At 39.8% G+C, this 21284-nt stretch overlaps 1 protein-coding gene across 8 annotated transcripts; it reads left to right on the forward strand.

The window, feature by feature from the left end:
- The first annotated feature begins 1800 nt into the window (after nt 1-1800).
- Nucleotides 1801-20913, forward strand: LOC106910596 (uncharacterized). 8 transcript variants are annotated; one of them, XM_088006142.1, is made up of 26 exons: nt 2017-3418; nt 6611-6672; nt 6896-6925; nt 8129-8295; nt 8477-8575; nt 9424-9602; nt 9760-9975; nt 10066-10164; nt 10729-10763; nt 10839-10885; nt 11055-11089; nt 11640-11762; nt 12412-12543; nt 12643-12684; nt 12776-12913; nt 13008-13172; nt 13254-13625; nt 14363-14791; nt 14870-15037; nt 15786-15999; nt 16126-16297; nt 16361-16464; nt 19568-19633; nt 19721-19801; nt 19887-20008; nt 20642-20913. In XM_088006142.1, the coding sequence occupies exons 1-26, from the start codon at nt 2141-2143 to the stop codon at nt 20696-20698; spliced, it is 4632 nt and encodes a 1543-aa protein (XP_087862268.1). In that variant the 5' UTR covers nt 2017-2140; the 3' UTR covers nt 20699-20913. The 8 variants fall into 8 exon arrangements, with proteins under 8 accessions (XP_014832756.2, XP_087862278.1, XP_087862277.1 ...); XM_088006146.1 differs by having other exon boundaries at nt 19571-19633; XM_014977270.2 differs by having other exon boundaries at nt 1801-3418; nt 16126-16464.
- The last annotated feature ends 371 nt before the right edge of the window (nt 20914-21284 follow it).

The following is a 21284-nucleotide window of genomic DNA, read 5'->3' on the forward strand; positions in this document are numbered from 1 at the left end:
GCAAATGGCACACTGTAAGAGCATTAAGATCCTGAACAGTAAAGTTATTGCCTGCAGAGACTGAGCAGATTGGCATCTCAAAATAATGATGATTGAATTATTTATTTTTATCCTCATTCTCAGTTACTACTTTTATTTATTGCAGTGTGGCTCTCTGAAATGTAGGGCATTCCTGTCAGAAAACAATATTTGAGTATCACTGACTTGTAGCTGATATAATGTGTATTTTGACACACAGCTTATGACCTGATACTTTAACGACACGTAAGCACCAAACAAATTTAGTCCAACGCTGTAAATTTTGATACAAGAAATTAGAATTTGATCTGACTTAGTGCATTATGACGTTAGCATTTCAGCTGAATAATAACATATTTACTGACCTGAAATATCAAGAAAATAATCTACCTTGCTCATAAGTCTTTAAGTTTTATGAGTATCAGTTTTGGTATACTGAAAATATCAAAAAGCAAAAAATAATGGCACATCAAAATGATGCACGTAAAATTTTACATTGGTTAGTCTCTCATTCACTGCCAAGAGCCGGTGTCCTGAATGCATAATACCTGTTCCAAGCAAGCCCAGTCAAATGGTTGCATTTTATTCTCGGTGTATTAATAAATTCTTCAGAGGCCCTGAAATGTCTCAATTATTTGACTGAGTTTATTGGAGCAAGGGAAACATCTCTCTATGCAAGACATTGGTTTATGACACTTGGCTGATGAACTGACCATGGCGCACCATGCAGCATGAGGAACATTTCTCAGAGCATTGTAATGAAATCTTAACCAAAGAATAAGTAGAGATGTCGTCATGCACCAGTGTATTACCAGATAGTGGTTTTGGGTGGAAAAGAACCAAGAAGCATCTAAGTACTGGCATTGGTGAGTTTCTGGAGCAAAGGTCTGCAATTACAGCCTTCAATCATTTTGGATACATCCCTGCTCCAGGACACAAGAGTCAAAATAAATCCTTCTGCACATCAGCAAGTTTCACAAAGGCTCAGTGGTTAAAAATGTATTTGATTCAGGTATGTTGGAGCAGAAAATGCTTCCAAAAGTTGGCACCTGAGGACTGGAGTTGCAGTAATTTAGGATTTATAAGTTGATATTGATAAGTTAGAGACAACAGTACATTTAGACAATGTAGGGTCCAGGTTTGCAGAAGATGCATATTAAATGAGGTCTGTAAAACAAAAAAAAAGCTGGCTATCATCATCATGTCTGACCACAGTCTTAAATCTGTCAGTGGCCTCTGCATGTCTTACAAGATGTGTTAAGGCCAAGCAAGCTGACATATAAAACAGTTTTTTTATGCAACTTACTGTATGATTTTAGGTGATTAGTGTTATTAATGTACAATTTGTTCTTTTAATCCCAAATTATCAGATTTGTTTGTAGCAGCCATTTTTGATTTGCTCATCATTATTTTCTGTTTGAATTTTGAATTCACTATTGTTTCTTTGTAATTTTATCTAAGTTGTGTTTAGACAGTTTGAACAAGCACTGTTTTATCTATTGCCTGGTTATGTATGCATAAGAAGCTTTTGGAATCATGAATAAAATTAAACATTTGAGGCAAGTTATTGATTGGCTCATTAATGTGCAGACATTAATAGGTTAGATTAGATATCATTAGATATTAGATATCACTTAAAGAAAGTAGGATGACCATATTTCTTTTTGTTGGAGACACTGCTTTAATTTTAAATAGGTTTAATGGGGAAAAAAAGAAGACTTGGCATGATGGCTACTCTTGATCTGAATAATTATAATAGTATATTTCTGCTTTCCACCTCAGCCTCGCTGTGCACAAAGACTGTAACGGTTTACTCCTTGCTCCAACCCTGTGTTCGGAGCGCAGTGCTACCCTCTCCATCGGCTGCCCCACCAGAGAACCCCATTTCATTTTTGGACCTGCGGTTGCTGCTCTTCAACTTGCTCAGATACAGACTCAAACACAGATCGCTCTCCGGCAGATTGCTGTTCTAGCGTCTATCGTTTTGGGCCACCGGTGTGATCTCACAGCAGTATTACCTCCTCACCTTGCCCTCCTGAGTCTTTTGACTCGGCAGCAAGTGTCGACGTTTGGCCTAGAGGGAAACACAAACAGACGGATTTCTGCAAGTCGGTCTGCTGCAATGTATCACCAGCAATCTCAACAACAGGGCTCCCAGTCTTTTGTAAATGCATCGAGGCCGACTCATCATCCGCCATCTGCAAGTCAGCATCCAAATCACCCCAACATGCAAGGAATGGGGTTCCAGTTTCCTCGTCCCAACCAACTCCCCGATGAGCTAGAGTCTGCCCTTTCTATCAGGGGCACTAGGGATATGGATCACCGACAGATGGATCTAATGAATCAATCGAACCAACATCAGAACCAAGGTACAGGGATTGGTCAACATGGAAGCTATGGTTCCAACCCAGTGTTGCTTCCAGCAGATAATCAGTCTGGACACCAGCAAGGAGTCGACTGGTCAAACTACCAACCTCCAACCAAACTCTTTGCGGCACCACAGCAGCAGCCTCAGGGCAGCCAATCAGGACCCAGAATACTAAACTGGAATCCCCCCATAAGTGACTCACCAGCTCCTCAAACTCGACAACCTCGTGGTGATGGAGGTAGGATGGAAGGTCAGGGTTTGTACACGCCAGAGAGCGCTGGAAGCATCTTGGCTAGCTTTGGACTTTCAAACGACGACTTGGAGGTGCTGAGTCATTACCCGGACGATCAGTTAACGCCAGATACTTTACCGTTCATACTCCGTGACATCCAACTCAAGAAATCAGGCAAGCAAAAATCTGTGAGCTCTACCTCCTCTTCTTCATATTCTCACAATGTGACTCCTACTGGCTCTTCACACTCAGCGGAAGTACCCAGCCTTCTTACTGTTACGCAGACAGCCGGGAAGGTCATTGACTATGGACATGCCAGTCGTGGGACGGAAGAGAGTGGCACCCGAGAGACTTTTAAAAGGGAGCAGCTTTCTAGTGAAAGGACTGTTAAAATGCTTCCAACTGCAACTTCCTCGTCAGTGTCGAAGGTGGATAAAACTGAAAGACGTCATGTTCATGTAGAGCACAAGGAGCCAATCAAACACGGAGACAGGGACTATCGCAAGACAAGCTGCGAAAAGCGCAAGAACAGCCGATCACCAGTGAGAGAATTTGCACCATTGCCTAAAACTCGTAATTTAGACAGAGACTACCGGCAAGTGGAATCTAAACAGCGGCTGCCATCTGAAACCAGGAGTGAGGATTCGTCAAGACGTTCTCCCTCGTCTTCATCTGCTTCAAGACATGGCAGTAGCAAGAAGTTGCCTACTCCTACCATGATAAGCGATTTCGCAGCGGTGTCTCCAAAGGTGTTTCCCCATACCTGCTCCCTGTGTCACATTCAGTGTGACCAGGAAAAGGTGAGTGCTAACATGTCATCATACTAATGTCCAGAATATTCCTTTAAAACACTAAAGTCAGTTTGACTTTTTTTTTTTAAGTCGTTTCATGAAGACATTTTGCAATACCTTATATGTGCTCTTCTTAAGCTCCCTTCTTTAGTTTCCTTAAGTATGTAAATAATTTGGAGCTAGATTGGGGATTTATTAATAACAGCCATTGACATTGACCAAAACATCTCGTTAGCGACGTTTTTGGCTCGTTAAGTCATAATGACCCAGACATAAAACTGAATAAAGGGAGGTAATTGACTGGCACGGCCTTAACGGACCAGTTTGTGAATTTAACAGCCCATTAAATGACCTCAGCAGCCCTAGAGGTGTGACTGTTCTTTCTACGATTTATAAACCTGTTACTCCCAACCATGTTCAGAACTGAAGAAGTAATTTGGACGAGAGGAGGTGAAACGTCTCTAAGAAAGTAGTCGTTCTATTACCTTGGCATACCGGAAACTTGGACTTGTGATACATTTTCTCTCTCTAGACCTTAAAATAAATGTTGGCAGATAGGATGAGGTATCCTTGAATAATAAAATGGGCTTTGATGAGTCTGCTATGATACATCTGCAGAAAGATGGGATTGTTTCGGCTACTAAACCTCTATTTCTCTTCTTGCAGTTTCTTTTCTTTTTCTAATGCTCACCTTTTTTTAAACTCGGAGGCCAATAATTAGATGACCTAAAATGGCAAAACAAGGCAGATAAATGGTCCTTGAATGGTGAAATGTTTTCCGTTTCCCCAGGATTGCTTTAGTTGATTTCTGTTTTTAAATGAAGCAAACCAGGCTTCTCCATGGTCAGTATGATAAATATGATGATGTAGCGTTCTTAAGCTCCCTTGAGGCCAACAGTAATGACTGTTTTAGTGGTAGAAAGGATATCTGTTGACCTCATTTGTAGTAAAAAGGTAAGGAAAAAATGCAACCTGTTCAAATATGACAGTTCTGGTGTGCTGCAATTTTCCACTGTTACTATTTACAAGCTGGGAATTCAGTTCTTGTTGGCATTTTAAGGGTGCAGCATTTTAGATGCATTTTCTTTGGTAAAGAAGTTCTTAATACGTCATGTAAAAGTGGCCAGGACAGATAGTGATTATGAAAAGAAAAAAGATGAATTTTTATGTTCTAAAATTATGTTTTCAGATTCTGATTACATGTGATGTGTAAAGCCACATGTGTTTTATGTGGCTTTGTGTGTCTTTAATATGATCATACATGTAGAAAATTACACAATAGTTGATGTTTGGTTTTCCTTTTTCATAGAGTGGAACAAAGTTTTCATGAAAAAACGTCTGTTCATCTGTTGCATGTCATAATTTTGGAGAATCTCTTGGCTGTCTTACAAAAACTAAATGGGAATTTATAGTGGAATTGTCTGTAGCCAAATTAATTATCTGAATTATTTGAAAAATTTTAAGTTTTTTTTGTATACATAGCTGGGTTGTGTTGAATGATTATGAGTAGTCATTATGTTGCCTCCAGTAGACAGCAATGAGAGCAATGTAAGCGTAGAGAATCATGGGAGATTTCTAATGGAGTCATTAGGCTACTAATAATAGTAGATTTTAAACATCTAAAAGTAGTCCAACCAAGACTTTACAACTTTTACCTACCACATTTTTTGAGCGTTTTTATCTAATACAGTTACTTAGTATTGTAATGACACCTGATTATCAGCACTGTGTCTCCAGAATGGCAGTTCTGTTGTTTGTTTTTTCCTAAAATAACTTCAAATATTGTAGTGAAAGTGAAAACCATTTACCTTTTCTGCAGGAATAGGCTAATATTTTTAGCCAGGTAATGGTAATAAAAGTTAGGTTCTAGTTAATAAATGAAAATAAACGCTATTTAGTTTAAAAAATGACACAGTGCAAAATGTTTTGAAAAAAAATCTTAGATTAATTCAAACTGCTTTAAATCTAATCTTTGGTGATTTTAGATGAATAAAAAGGTTGTCCTGGTTACCCAGCAGGAAATCACTGTGTTCGCCGTCTACAGCAGAGAAAACGGCTGCTCACGAATACCCAACACAAACCCAGCTCCAAAACTAACTATAGCTTTTCAAATGTAATCAATGCATTTTGTTTTGGTTAGTGATTTTTATATACTGTGTCATATAAACATTGACCAAAGAATAGGTAGCTTTCAATGTTGGCTTAATTGTTGCCAATATGAGACGAGAATAGTTTTGTAAGATGCACTACTCACAGAAAGTCGGGCACATTCGACTTTCGGTGGAGGTTTCAGAGAACCATAAACAGTTCATGCTAGAGTGATGTTGCATCATGAAAGCAAAGGATTCATTTAGACATTTAGTGTAATTGTAGTTTCTTCATCTCAAAAGTTCTAAATATCTCTAACTCATGTTTTTGAGCATAAATCACTTTTTGACAGTGACTCATCTTGTTGACGAGTCGACTTTTTTTATGCTGAAGCTTCCGACTTTTCTTAAAGTTTAATCATCATTAATGATTCCCGTTGCATCTACTTCAACAAATGACTTCAAATGTGTAAGAACAGGAATGCTTTAACTACGACCAGAAGGTTCAGTGGATAATTCAGGGTCAATCACTTAATGGAACAGCATGTAATATATTAAACAAAGTAAGATTAGACTCTGGAAATGGCCTGCTTAAGTTGAGGTGTAAAGGTTATCAATCTGATGTCTGATCAGGAAGTCAGACATTCCTAACTTTCTGTGAGTAGTGTATATGTTCACCCCAGCCAACCGGACCTTCATCTGTGAGAGCAGAGGAAAAACTAAATGCTCAGAAATCTGACTTATTTGGTCGTCAATCAGATTGATTGATTTATGTGATTCTTGTCGATTGCAGGCCTGAAATGTTTCACACAAATAATTGTTTTTCATCTTGATGACAAATCACACTCATTCTAAGCTGTGGTGGAAAATAGACTGTTAAACATTGCTGCAGAAAATAAGGGATAAGTGGACATGGACACGATCAAAGTTAAGTTTGTCTGTCTGTGGACGGGATCTCCTGTTAGAACCCGGCGGAGATGTGCCGGAAACATGTCGGGTTCGGTAAAGATGATGTAACATCAACCTTCGTTCATGTGACTGTTGGCTGTTTTTTTCCCCCCCCTCTGTTTCTGTGACGGCCATGTTCTTATCTGCCTTGTTTTTTCAACTCCAGGACTGGGTTGACCATATTAACACTGTTGATCACACAGCCGCCTGCAGAGACCTGCGCAACAAGTGAGGACATTTCAGCATGCTGCTGATCGCTTTGTACCTGTAGCACAACTTCAGTATCAGCACACAGTAGCAACAAGCTTTACATCAGTCCTGACAGTATTTGTGATTATTATTCAAGCAGCTTTAAAGCTAAAGTGTTTTTTATTCATTCTTAATCTGCACCTTTGTTTGAATTTATTCCACAACCTCCTGAGTAACACATCCTGTGTGTGTTTGTTTGAAGGTACCCTGACTGGAAACCAAATCTACCAAGGTTAGTTGAACTTCCAAAGCAGACGAAGCCCGTTGGGGTCACTGTGTCACTTATCTAGACCAAAACAGGTAGAATGAAGGTAAAAAGGAAAGCCAGCCTCTTTCTGTCCTTTGGTTTTACTTCTCAGGATGGGATAAATAATCCACAACAGAACATAAATCATGATGATACAACCTTATATGAACAATTCGATGACATATTATACCAGGCTAGTAAACTAAAGATGCAGATTAAAAAGAAAAACAAATGTTATTGCAGATCAGACAACATGTAAAATAGGTTTGGGGAATATTGGTGTAAGATTTTATCTTGATGTTTTGAGGAATTTATTATTATAAGATTAAAAGTGACAAAGTATTTGCAACTCTTTTCAGTTGTGATGTCAAAGACCCTCAAACCTAAAATATCGCCCTGATAAACATCGCCACTTCAAAATGGGCATAAAAAGTGTAATTTTTATCAGTAACTGCATTTAATCATTTTTGTTATGTTTTTTTTACCCTCTTATGGACCCAATAGTAGAGAAAAGTGTAAAAAAATAACACTCCTGATGATACAGCCATCTTTGCAAAAAATCTAAATTCTTAACATGATATGAAATTTGTCACAATAAAAATACAATAAGTATCTATTCCTGATCTAAAAACATTTTTAAAATGACGACCAAGGAAAATCACCACAATGTCAAGACTTCACTGCTAAGAGAAGTTACAAGGAACACATGAACTTTATCTTAAAGTTTATCTTAGACAGGCCTCAGTTATGGTGTTAAACGTGAAAGTTCTTGACACGATAATTAGAAGAAAACTGACTTAAATGAAGGTTTTACTCGCTTTTGTCCTAATGCAAACCTTTTAAGTTTGCAGATTCTTTGCTGTGATTGAACCTCCTCAGATTTTACTGTGTTGCTCAGATGCCTCCATAAACAGACAGGCTGGCTGTTCTTCACTCAGTGTACAAGTATCAACACCTCCAGTCTGCATAGCCAGGTGGAATATCATAAAACTTAGTTGAATTTAGGGAATTTTTCTGAGTTTCTGTCTTGAGTTTGTATGTAAAAATGGTTGTTTAACCTCCCAGATTGTTGAGTCAGTTTATCTTGTATTGAGTCTGCCTGACTCTAGCCCCAATATGTGAGGCCTTGTCGTTTTTAAGCTTTAAGTTGGCTCTTTTATCAGTGAGGTTTCTGGTGTTTTTTTCCAGTCGGAGCTGGCGATATGGCAGCCGTTCCCCGTTCGGTTCTGCACCTCGGTCCCACTCTCGCTCTCCAACTTCCCCTCATGGCAAATACCGCAGAGAGCCCTTCGTGCACCGGCCTCACGGGAGGCCTTACTCTCCCCCCCGGCATCCACGGCCCCACTACCACACAGGTAGCCCTCATTTCAGGTTTAACATGTCAATAAAACCTCTCTGTGATTTAAATGTGAAGCTGTTTGATGTTTGCTGTTTATGTTCTAAACTGACCTAGAAAATTCTCATTGACGTGACAAAGACGCAGTGAATTCGTGTGTATTGTTGCTAATCCCAACTTCCTGTTTCTGCCATTTTAAGACCACGGTCACTGGAATAAATATCCCTACTCTGGCTCACACGGCCCACGTTATTCCCACCGAGAGCCCTGGCCTGACAGGAGACACAGAGAGTCATCAGGTTAGTCTCCGTATTTTACTGCTCTGCTCTGTTCATTGTAGAACTGCACATTAAGCATTTTTGACTTCAGCATATTTTGATTATCCATCTGTGTAAGTATTGAAATTTCAGGTTATGCACTTGAATTTCACTGAAGGAAGTTTTTGCATCCAGTTGAGGTTGAAGGACCAATAGTATATACAACTCTGGGAAAAATTAAGAGACCACTTAAAATGATCAGTTGCTCTTATTTTGCTTTTTTTAGTTATATGATTGGGTAAAATGAACATTGTTCTTTTATCCTATGGACCACTGACAACATGTCTCCAAAATTCCAAGCAAAGATTTATTTGCAGAAAATGAGAAATGAGGAAAAAGATTTAGTGTTTTCAGATCTCTAATAATGCAATAATTTAGAAACAACAATACTGATGTTTTAACTCAGAAGTCAATATTTGGTGGAATAACCGTGAGGTTTTCAATGGGGTTCAGTGCAGTGGGCTCTTCATTGTTTCCAGAGCTGATTTTAAACTTTCTGCAAATTAAAATTGTACTGAATTGGAAACATTATACGTTTAAAATTTGCAAATATCTCATGTTCTTTATTTCGATGGGAATCAGTTGATATAAATTCAAATTACTGCATATATTTTACATTATATCAACAATCTATTTAAAAACAACAACAACAAAAAAAACCTTAGAGCTGAATTCTGTGCCATCCATTTAACACAAGTTTGTGCACAATTTGATCCAAATGAAAATGTTTTCCAATCAGGAAACCAGTAGGTTGGATTGAATCAGTGGTTTAATAGTTTTACTTCTCATCATTGATGTGTGTTTTTGTTATTTTTGCTGCTTTTCTGCAGGAGGTTACCACCACCATGGTGTGAGGCATCCTCATGATGATGCTTTAGCCAAAAGCTCGGCCGACAGAAGCAGAAACCTTTCCTCCTCTGCATTGGGTCACGGATCCAAACATGCGGCCACAAAACCCTCCACTAAAACCACCAAGCCGGCACTAAAACCTGCAATGAAAACAACCAAGGTGGCAAGTTTGTCTGTTCTATCTGTGCAAAAGAAACACTAAAACCTAAATGTTCTTTGTTGTAAGGGAAATAAATCATTTGTTTCAAATGAACTGTTTAAGATGACTGTAATCTGGTTAGCTGGTGATGTTTAAAGGAAGATTTCTCTGTTTCCAGGCTGCTAAAAATCTACCAGTGAAGAAGAAGAAGAAGGTGGCAGGTCCAGCCTCTCAGGGCGCGCCGTTTGCCGACCGCCTCGTTTATCTGACTGGCATTCCAATCGATGCAACCGAACAGGAAGTGACTGACTTGGTCAGTTCTTTTGGGAAGATCAACAACGTGATTCTCCTGCCTTGCTCTGAGGAGGAAAGCGAGAAGGGCCAAGGGCAAAAGGTCAGCTCACATGTTAAAGGGGAAAAAAAGCAGCAAATGCATCACTTCCTGTGGCTGACGCGTCACGACTGACACTCTGATCTGCTGCAGGCGTCTGTGTGCATGATGAAGACGGAGGACGCTCAGGCTCTGGCGTCTGCATCAGAGCTCTGCATCAGGGAACAGCCGATCACCGCTTTAGTCGCCAAGGTACAAGGAGCAAAGCTCAGCTGCTGAAATAAAAATTTCAGAGAAAACTTTTGTTTAAACCCCTTAGATTTCAGTTATGATTTCCACATCCTCTACAACTGTTCAGGCCTATCACATTAACAGATCATCCCAGTGATTATTGCGATAAACGATTATATCGTTTTATTGACACCATTTTCAAGTGATATATTGATAATGGTATATTAATGGAAGACTAATAGATGCTAATACTTAATGTCGATGTTTTACTTCCTCCTGTTAGTGGCGTCTTGTTCTTAGTCTAAAGAAGAGGAGCCTGATGTTCTGTTTTGCAGAGGAAACTTAACCCCAAGTTACTTATTGATTTGTATTTGGTTGTATCTGTTTGTGTGCATTTTAAAAGCAGGTTTCGGGTTTAAATAACTAGAAAATATCAGTTAAGGCTTTGGTAAAGCCTTAATTGATTCACGTAGTTCAGTATTTTTTTGCTTTCTCTAACCCAGTGAAAATGTCTTCAAACTGTTTGTAATTTCAAATTGGAATAATCTGATTTATTTATTTTATCCCTTGTTTTTCTTCTGACAGAAACCTGAAGATGCTCAGCTTTCTGAAGCCAACAGGTTGGTTATGGTTTTAGTTTTTAACTTCTCAAACTGAACAGTCGACATTCACTGAACTGTTTTTTCTCCTCACAGCAAAGCTGAAGCAGAAAAAGACAAAGAGTCAGCTGGGAACACCTCAGGTAGGAAATATCTGAGCATTTTGACATCCAGTAAAAACTGAAACTGACAGGAAAAAGTGCACATTAGAACATCACTGCAATAATTTAGCAACTTATTTAATTTGCAACTACAGTCACTAGTGCAGATTGCCATTTTTTCTTCACCTCCTGCTTTTCTGACTCCTTTCAGCAGGCGGTGAAACTGACCAGAAGACGTCCGATCAGGTATCTGATGACAAAATCATCACTGTCAAATGTCCTAATTTTTTGTTATAATTTATTGGTATAATTTCTTTAAAACCTGTAAAGTTATCTTCTGATGGTTCTTATCTACACTGTAATGCAGCCTTTTGCAGCTGTGGCTTGTTAATGTATGAGTTGAGTTAAATGCAGTCCTGAAATGATTAATCGAAACGAATCGATTACTGAAATAATTGTCAACTAATTTTATAATCAATTAATTGTTAATTAGAATATATAGACTCTAATAAAAGCCACTTATTGAATAACTCAGTCATTCAAGCGTTCACTAAAGGAATGCTATCATTTTTTCTTATTCAAAAAAGGAATTGAATTTATTTTCATTTTTAAAATGTATTTCTAATATTGTATAAAATGAAATATCTGCAGAATGTGCCGGTTTTTAAATCCAATTATTCATCAGAATAATTGATAGAATAATCGATAACTAAAGTGATCTTCAGCTGCAGCCCTAGAGAAATACAAAGTTAAAACACAGCAGACATCTTCTGATCTTGGCCTCCGTTTTCCCCAGCAGAAGTGGAACGTGTTGGTCACAGGACTTCCTGACAGCGGCTGGTCAGACGCTGACGTCGCTGAGCTTGTGCAGTCCGTGGGAGCGCCATCTGACATCATCCTGGCTAAACACGTCGGAAAGGTTAGCATGCTGCGCCCTCATGCATTTTACAAAGAGAAGTTCTGTCTTTGATTGTGACATTTTTATTTTTTAATTTCTTTTACATACTGAAAGACTTCCTGAATTTCCTGATCAAGCAGGGAAGATCTTTAAAATAATTTTGACTTGACTCTAACGTCCTGAGCATCTCGTGTAGCTGGATGCTTTCGTCATTCTTTTCTTTTTCAGAATGATCAGTATGAAAACTGCTGTTTGGTTCTTCAATCTGACACAAAAGCAACATTTGTTTCAGGCATAACTGAACAACCAGTTTTGCTAATTGTTCAGCAAGCAAAACTGAACAATAAAACTAAAACCACAAGTAAAAGGTTTGCTGCAAAGAATCACTTCCTGAAGCAAAACCACACATCTAGGGGTGCAAAAACAAATTTGATCCTGTGGAGGGCGATATACTGTCTGGGTGTAAACCTGGTTAAATTTGGAGCTTTAGCATTAGCTTCCACTCAAGTTATATTCTGCTAAAGCTATATAGCGTGTTAGCTGAACTAATGTTTATGATTACTGTTTTAGCTAACCTTTTAGTTTGTGGTCTAACACTGGTGCAGCGGTTTCAGGTTTCTTTCTCAGGCCATGTGAAGATGACGTTCACCATCCTGTGTTTTCCTGTCAGGCTCTTGTGTCATTTCCTGACCTTGAAGTTGCAGAGGAGCTCGTGAAGGTCCACAGCTTCAAGCCTGCCATGTTTAAGGACACGGAGGTGAAAATGACACTGGTCAAAAGGCAGATCGGACTCAGCACTCCGGTAGGAAATCCGTTCCTTTCTGTTAGATTTTGTTTTCATTTCATACAGATTTTTGAGTTTAGCAGCGAACCAAAACTCATCGAATCCTCTCCTCCACAGGTGGCTCTTTATAATCTCTTCACAGGATCACTGGATCCATTGGTGCATATTCTACTGCTGTAACTCCTGTTATTTTCCCATTAGAGACTGCCTGGCTTGTTCGTTTATGTTCCTCCTGCTCTCTGTTTCACAGGACGGTTCTGCTCCAGTTGGGTGGAACAGTTTGGTGGTGATCAAAAACGTTCCAGACTCGCCCGGTAGCTCCACCGAGGTCCTGAAACTGATGCGCCGCTTTGGGACGGTCATCAAGTTTCTTGTGGTCAACAGCATGGTTAGAAGTCAAGATTACTTCTTTCTTAAACTCCAAGCTTCATGAATTTGTTTTGAAAATGTGACTAAATGTCGTGTTTTGTTGTTCTGATTAGATCATTTGTGAGATGGCCACCACAGCCATGGCCTTGTCTGTGTACAAACGCTTCCTGATGTTTCCCTGCATCATCCAAAACAACCCTCTGATCTTCTACCGCAAAGCAGACCCCAAAGCTCAGCCACCGACCAAAATCATCCCTGCATGCTGTGAGACAGCTGAGGTCAGTAGCTAGAAACCTTCCGGATGAAAAGATGTAGAAATGCCTGTTTGATGGTGTTTCCTGTGTGTGTGTGCGCTGTAGGATAAACCTCCAGAAGACACCCAAGCGGCAGCAGAACCTTCTGAACAAGACGCAGAATCGCAACCAGATCATTGTGAAGATCCGCCAGAGGAAGATGAAAACACAAAAACAGAAGAGAAAACGGAGGAAGAAAATCTGGCGGAAATGGAGGGTAAAGACGATTGTGTGGAGGAGGAAGAGGAGGACCTCGGAGTTTCTGTGTCTTCGCCTGCATCGGACGCTAAACCCGATGAAGATGCTGGTGATGCTGAAAACACAGAAGTTCACGAAGACGCCGGTGAATCAGAAGTGGAGAATGTTGAAGAGACACAAGCTCCCAGCTCCGATGCTGGATCAGTTTCCCCAGAGATGCCCATGCCTGAGCTGCCCAAGGTAAGACAACCTGAAGCTGCAGCTGCTCTACTGACGAACAAGGTTTAACATCAGGATGCTAACAATTTGTCTACTCCAAATCAATTGTCAATTAATGGTTTATTAGATTAAAATTAGTTCTAGTTTATTGACAAGATTCGCTTGGACTTTTTAGTGTTGTAATTTGGCTGCCATCCAGCAGAGGGTGCTGCAGTTCATTAAGTTTTGCCAGTTAGTACAGAAATAAAGATGGCAGATGATGGGGGACGACAAAGAGCCTCAACTTCTCAACAAAAATTATTAATGTGCTGCAGAGGTGATGATGGAGTGATGACAGAAAAATGGAGGAAAAAAAAACAATCAGGTTGATTATTGAGGGCTGTCGTGAGTTAATGCACTTCGTAGAGCGAAGTTTTAGCGTTCCTTCAAGAGGAAAAGCATATATATATCTATTCTTTTAATTTTTTATGTGTCTATTCAGCAACTAGGAAGTTTCTGTTTTGTTATATTTTATAAATATGTCTTAATGTGAGAAATCCTAAATGTTTTTATTATTCACTCAGTATTTAACACAACTGACACAAAATAAGGTTAAAATTATTTTTAAACTTCAGAATATTATGAAAATTTACTCCATGTTATGGAAAGACGATCTGCCCTTTAGATACAACAGAACCATTAATCGATACGTTCTGTAAACTAAAACTCATTAATTGATAACTTTGCAGCCCCAGTTTAACGTCTTTGTTTGGTTTCAGATGACTCAGGCTATGGTTAACGCTCTGCTGGAGGAGTGCAGAACAAGAACGGCTAACAAGATGGCGGCGCCTCCCAGTGAAGACCAGGGGCAAACGAAACGGGAGCAGGAGGATCAGGAGAAAACGGCAGAGGATGCGATAGACACCGCAGAAGGAAAAGACGAGGAGGCGAAAAAACTGGACAGGGAGAGAAAAGAGAGGGAGATGAAGAAAGAGAAGGAGAGGAAGGAAAGGGAGAGGAGGGAGAGAGAGAGGGAGATGGAGAGGAGAGAAAGAAGGGAGTGGGAGAAGAAGGAGTGGGAGAGGAGGAGGCTGGATCGGAGGGAGAGGAGGAGAAGTTACGACAGGTCATTTGGGTCAAGGTCGTCCTACAGGCTGGAGAGTTACAGGCAGAGGGACGAACGCTACAGAGAAGCTGAAAGACGAAAGGTGAGAGGTCAAAGGTCACATCCTGGATCAGCTGCTGCAGAAAGTTCATCTGGAAAACTCTGTTCTGTTTCCTGTCAGGAGGAACCGGAGGAGCCGGAGGAGGACGACTTCCCCTTCAACATGAGCGACTTTGTCACCGTCGATGAGCTTGGAGACGTGACAGAACTTCCTGATGCTGCGGTTTCCATGGAAACGTCAGATGAAGGCGAAACAGCGCCTCCAACTGAACAGGAGGAGGAACACATGGTAGAGCTGAACGTTTCTGTTTCAGACTTTGATTAATTTGTTTGCTAAGAAGTTTTCAGGTAATGATTTTGTTTTTAATAGATTAAGTAAAAATATTATACTGGTACATAAAACGGTAAAATAACTCAAAATTTAATAAGCTTAGACTTTCACCTACATTTTTTTTAGGTTTACACTTTGAGTTATTGTCATTAACAGGAATTTAAATATTTATTTATCTTTTTTATTTGTTTCAGGAGATGTGCAAAACTCTAACATCCTCTTAACAACTCGGGCTGAAACAATTAATCAGATTTATCGTGAGATTCGATTATTGAAATAATCATCAGCTAATTTACTAATCGATTAGTCGTTAACGGGAGTATGCAGACTCAAAAAAGGTATTTTATTGAAAGAAAAATACGCTTAGAGCAGTATTTAAACAAAAAAATGTCTAAAAAATATTTACATTTGGTACTTGAGATAAGCAAGACCTTAAACATCTTCTACCCAAAACTGAGGAAGTTTCCTTTCCTACAAATAATTAAGTATACACTAAATGAATGCTGTTATTGTATTTTGGACAATGAAGTGTTTATTGTCATATTTTAAATGTATTTCTATTGTATTAAAAAAAGCTAAAATATAAATATGTAAATTGTGCCACTATTCTTATCCAATTAATCATCAGAATTATCTGTAGATTAATTGATAACTAAAATAATCTTTCATTCCAGCCCAAATAATAAAACTGTTCTCCTTCCTCCAGGAGATTTCTGTGGAGGCCACAGCGGCCCAGCAGAAAGAATCTGACGAGAAAGAACCAGAACATGTGGAAAGTCCAACTGCTGAGGCTGTGAGCAGTTTGGAGTCCGGTCAGGACCCGGATGACGGAGACGCCCCTCCAGAAGATTCACACGTCCACACAGATCCAAGTGAGACAGCGGACCGACCATCAGATGACTGCATGAAACCTGACCCAGGTACAACTAAAGAAACCGTAGTTTCACTCTGCTGGTGAATGACTCGGTATCGTTCTGTCTGACTGACAGAATAATCATTATTTTCAGCTCTAGTTTGGTTTCCTGACCTCTGGTGTTTCTCCTCAGACGCCGCGCTTCCTTCCAGCCTCGACTTTGAGCCTGTTTCCACCTCCTCAGCTCCTGCAGTTCCAGCTCCGTCCACCTGCAGCAGCACAGCGGTGGCTGAAGAAGAGAGCAGCAGCAGGAGCAGCCCAGCTGACCACGACGAGGCGCAGAACGAGGAGCATGAGGCAAAGAATGAGAAGAATGAGCAGAACGAGAAGAACAAAGAGAAGAATGAGGAGAAGAACGAGAAGCAGAGCGAGGAGCATAAGGAGCAGAACGAGGAGAAGAGCGAGGCACCGAATGAGGAGTCAAACAAACCGCAGCAGAGCCAGGATGAGGAGAACATGAACGAAGCTCCAGGTAAGGAAAATAAGCACAAACAAGTTCAGTGTGTAGGCCTGTCACAATAAGCAATAAATCAATTAATCACATGATAAATTAAAACAAGCTCAATAATTTACATTTGCATGATTTATCATTTTTCTCTGGATGACAAAAGTCTGGTGGTTTTGGTATCAACTTTTTTGAAGGACAGTTTTGCTTCATAATAGGGCTGAAACGATTCCTCGAATGATTCGAGTACCTCGATTACTAAAATTCCTCGAGGAAAATTTACCTGCCTCGAAGCTTCGTTAATTTATGTTTTATTAGCGCACCGTGTTCCGGCCGGGACTTCATTTGCGTTGCGCGGAGCTCTCACTTCTGCCTCTGAGTTGTTGACAAAAGCTAAGTCTCAGCGGCATAAAGTCCAATCTTCAAGATTGGCCCGTGGGGATTTTATTGATTGATGATAATGCCCGACTTTTTATCGTTTTTGGGGAACCAATAAGCATCCTTAAAATGACTGGGGAATGCCTGGAGTACGGCAGCATTTCTCCTCCGGGGCTGCTGGTTGAAAGCGAACGGCGGGAAGAGCGCTGAGGTGAGCGGGTAGACTGAACAGGGCGGGCGGCTGAGTAGCTGATGCTTACCGTGTAAATGTAGCTTTACCGACGAACCGCACAATAAATTTCATATCCCGGTCTGAAGAAACGGGTGGCGGAGCGCATCGTACATGGCTGGTAGATGAGTTTCTGAGTGTGACCAGTGAAGGTGTCGTAAATATCCCGTATTGCTTCCCCCCGTGTTCGTCCCCCGGTCTAACGGTTCGTCAGTCCGCTGGTCTATTTCCTCCCCTCCACCCCATGTTCGTTCATTCGCCCTCTCCTCCCACTCCAGGCGGCATTTCCCGTATTTTCAAACCCAAAGCGTGACAGGTTAGGTGGCAAGGTGAGTTTAATTAATCTATTAAACTCACTGAAGATGAATACATAAACTAAAAGCTGGATTGTAGACATTTTTTATAAGCATATTTGTGAGCCTGCCTCTTTGTTATTAAATTCAATATAATTTCAGATTTTTCTATAACTTTTCTTCTGGTTAACTTAGAAAGTGAGCTATTATTGTTACAGGTTAGTTTTCTAAACTACAAAAAAGCAACTGTTAGGGATGCTCAAATATGAAAAATTGGACTGATATTGATATCTGATAGTAACACCGGTATTATGCCAGATTTACCAATATTTCATTTTATAATTTTTTTTATCCGATTACTCGATTAATCGTAAGAATAATCGATAGATTACTCGATTACTAAAATATTCGTTTACAACAGCCCTACTTCATAATTCATTTTATTAATTGTTTTTTTTACTTTGGGTATTTAAAATGTTTTCCCATTCTGCTGTTAAATCATCATCAGATTTTAAAGTTCATTCTAGGGCTGAAACGATTCCTCGAATGATTCGAGTACCTCGATTACTAAAATTCCTCGAGGAAAATTTACCTGCCTCGAAGCTTCGTTAATTTATGTTTTATTAGTTAGCGCACCGTGTTCCGGCCGGGACTTAATTTGCGTTGCGCGGAGCTCTCACTTCCGCCTCTGAGTTGTTGACAAAAGCTAAGTCTGAGCGGCATAAAGTCCAATCTTCAAGATTGGCCCGTGGGGATTTTATTGATTGATGATAATGCCCGACTTTTTATCGTTTTTGGGGAACCAATAAGCATCCTTAAAATGACTGGGGGAATGCCTGGAGTACGGCAGCATTTCTCCTCCGGGGCTGCTGGTTGAAAGCGAACGGCGGGAAGAGCGCTGAGGTGAGCGGATAGCCTGAACAGGGCGGGCGGCTGAGTAGCTGATGCTTACCGTGTAAATGTAGCTTTACCGACGAACCGCACAATAAATTTCATATCCCGGTCTGAAGAAACGGGTGGCGGAGCGCATCGTACATGGCTGGTAGATGAGTTTCTGAGTGTGACCAGTGAAGGTGTCGTAAATATCCCGTATTGCTTCCCCCCGTGTTCGTCCCCCGGTCTAACGGTTGTCAGTCCGCTGGTCTATTTCCTCCCCTCCACCCCATCTTAAGTTCGTTCATTCACCCTCTCCTCCCACTCCAGGCGGCATTTCCCGTATTTTCAAACCCAAAGCGTGACAGGTTAGGTGGCAAGGTGAGTTTAATTAATCTATTAAACTCACTGAAGATGAATACATAAACTAAAAGCTGGATTGTAGACATTTTTTATAAGCATATTTGTGAGCCTGCCTCTTTGTTATTAAATTCAATATAATTTCAGATTTTTCTATAACTTTTCTTCTGGTTAACTTAGAAAGTGAGCTATTATTGTTACAGGTTAGTTTTCTAAACTACAAAAAAGCAACTGTTAGGGATGCTCAAATATGAAAAATTGGACTGATATTGATATCTGATAGTAACACCGGTATTATGCCAGATTTACCAATATTTCATTTTATAATTTTTTTATCCGATTACTCGATTAATCGTAAGAATAATCGATAGATTACTCGATTACTAAAATATTCGTTTACAACAGCCCTAGTTCATTCTACAAAGTGTTCTTGCATTACTATCATTATTATTATACCATTTATATGATATTGCTTGATTATTGTCTCAAAAACATTATTGTAATAATGCATATCATTGTGTAGCTTATAAATAAAAATGTTTTTTTTTCCATTGTTGTTAAAATTGTTACGATGTCATAACAGTAATATGAGACTGATAGTCTTTGAAAAGATCACTTGAAGAAATCTACCAATCCGGACCAAAAGCAACCAGTCAGTGAGGAGGAGGACCTTAGCGCTGCCAATCAACCTTGTGTACACGTTGCTCAGTGTGCTAAAGGAAGAGGAACAACTTACCGTTCTGGGAAAAACGTTTATCTTCAGGGGCTATGCTAGCTAGCCTTCACATTTGTGGCAGGTTATGTTGTTATGAACAGCTGTAGCTTAGCAAAGAGCAAGCTGGAAGGGGTGAGCACGAGAGTGATTGACAGCGCCAAGACCCTCCTCCTGGCTCTGATTGGTTGTTTCTGACCAAATGGCGTATGAAGGTGGTCACTTTGTGTTGTACTTGTTTCATGACTGACATCGTTGTGATTGTTTCTTTATTTTTCTCTTTAGCAGAACCAGAGACTTCAGCTGTGACCAGCGGAGCGACAGAACAGCTGCCAGATGTCCTGCAGAAAGGTGAAAACACTCGGCGTTTGTTTCAGCTGCAGTTTTTTCACCGCCACTTTTTGTTCCACATGTTAAAATGTTTTATTTCTCACACAGAAAAGACAAAAAAAGCCGAAGACACCAGAGAGGAGAGCGTGAAGAAGCCGCTGCCTCCGTATGACCCGAGTGCAGCAGTTGGTATGAAACCTTCCATGATAAACCAGTGATGTGTTTTGATCAGACGTGTTCAGAAATGACACTGTGGGTTTTTGGTTCTGAACAGGTCTGGAGTATTTGGTCCCAAAGACGGGTTTCTTCTGCAAGGTGTGCAGTCGGTTCTTCACTGGAGCAAAGGCAGCAGAAATCAGCCACTGCAAAACTCTGAAACATTACGAGAACCTTCAGGTGAGCTGTGTGTGTGCGTGCGTGCGTGCGTGCGTGCGTGCGTGCGTGCGTGTGTGTTTGTGTGTGTGTGTGTGTGTTCAGTTTAATACCGGATCAATGAAGGCGATCAGATAGAAACACGCTCAGCTTTAGAGTCCTGATGGCTTATTTTGTGGCAGTCATCTGTGAATTACAATCCACAACAAACATCTATTTCACTGCAAAAACTAAATCTCACCAAGTATTTTTGGTTTAGTTTCTAGTGTAAATACATAAATACACTTGAAATGAGACAAAATAACTTAAAATTAAAGACCAGAAAAAGCAATAAAAGTATTATAGAAAACCTAATGAACTAAATGCAGGCACCAAAGTTCACATATTTTACTTTGAAGAATCTCATTTTAATCTTGGATTGTTTTTTCCACACTTGGTTTTAAAATGGAGCTGATCTGTAGTCGTCCAGGTGATACATAAACGGTGAAATAACTCCATACTTTCAAAATAAAAGGCAAAGACCAGACTGCTGTTGAGGTTGAAAAGGTCAATACTTTTCTCTCAAATGCAGAATTTCTTGATGATTCTGAATTGGAAACAGTTTCAGATAGAAACTGACATCTTCATCTCTTGTTCGACTTCTTTTCTCTTTTTCAGAAATTCCTGCAGAGTCCAGAATCGTCGGTGAAGTCTGTGAAGACAAACTCCAGCTGAACTGAAAATCTGCCATTTCATCGTTTGTCTCCTCGTGTGATTTCATTTCACGTCTAGGGTCCAGAGTTACATTCTGTCACGGAGTAGTTCCAGATTATTTCTCCCTGGAAATGTGTTGGCTGTTCTTTTATGAAGAGTGGAGAACAGGAAGGAAAATGTGCAAATTCTTCCTTCCAGAAGAAACTGTTTGCAAATAAATGTGTTTTTTTACTAAACTGTTTACAGCTTCAGTTATTTCAAGTTGTCAGATAATTAATTTATTATTTGTGATCAGATAATAAATTAATTATTTATTATCTGATCACAGGTCTGCAGGTCTGCAGAGCATTGAGCCTCGGTTCAAACATACAGGTTATATTTACATTATTGAGGACGAGTGCTTAGTCTTTGCAGGATATAGAATCACAATAAAAAAGTAACAAGTCAAAACCAGCTCTGATGGGTTAATTAGATGTTTAGCAGTTTTCACTTTCAATTATAAATTGTTTTTGAAGAATATTTTTGTTGCAAAATTGGAAAATCCTCATTACATTGTTAGTCAGGAATTCCTAAAATCTTTAAGAGTTTTAAATGCTTCCATTTTTTC

This window comes from Poecilia mexicana, unplaced genomic scaffold, assembly GCF_051168715.1.
Source record: "Poecilia mexicana isolate PSO_F unplaced genomic scaffold, ASM5116871v1 scaffold_1, whole genome shotgun sequence".
Classification (NCBI taxonomy): domain Eukaryota; kingdom Metazoa; phylum Chordata; class Actinopteri; order Cyprinodontiformes; family Poeciliidae; genus Poecilia; species Poecilia mexicana.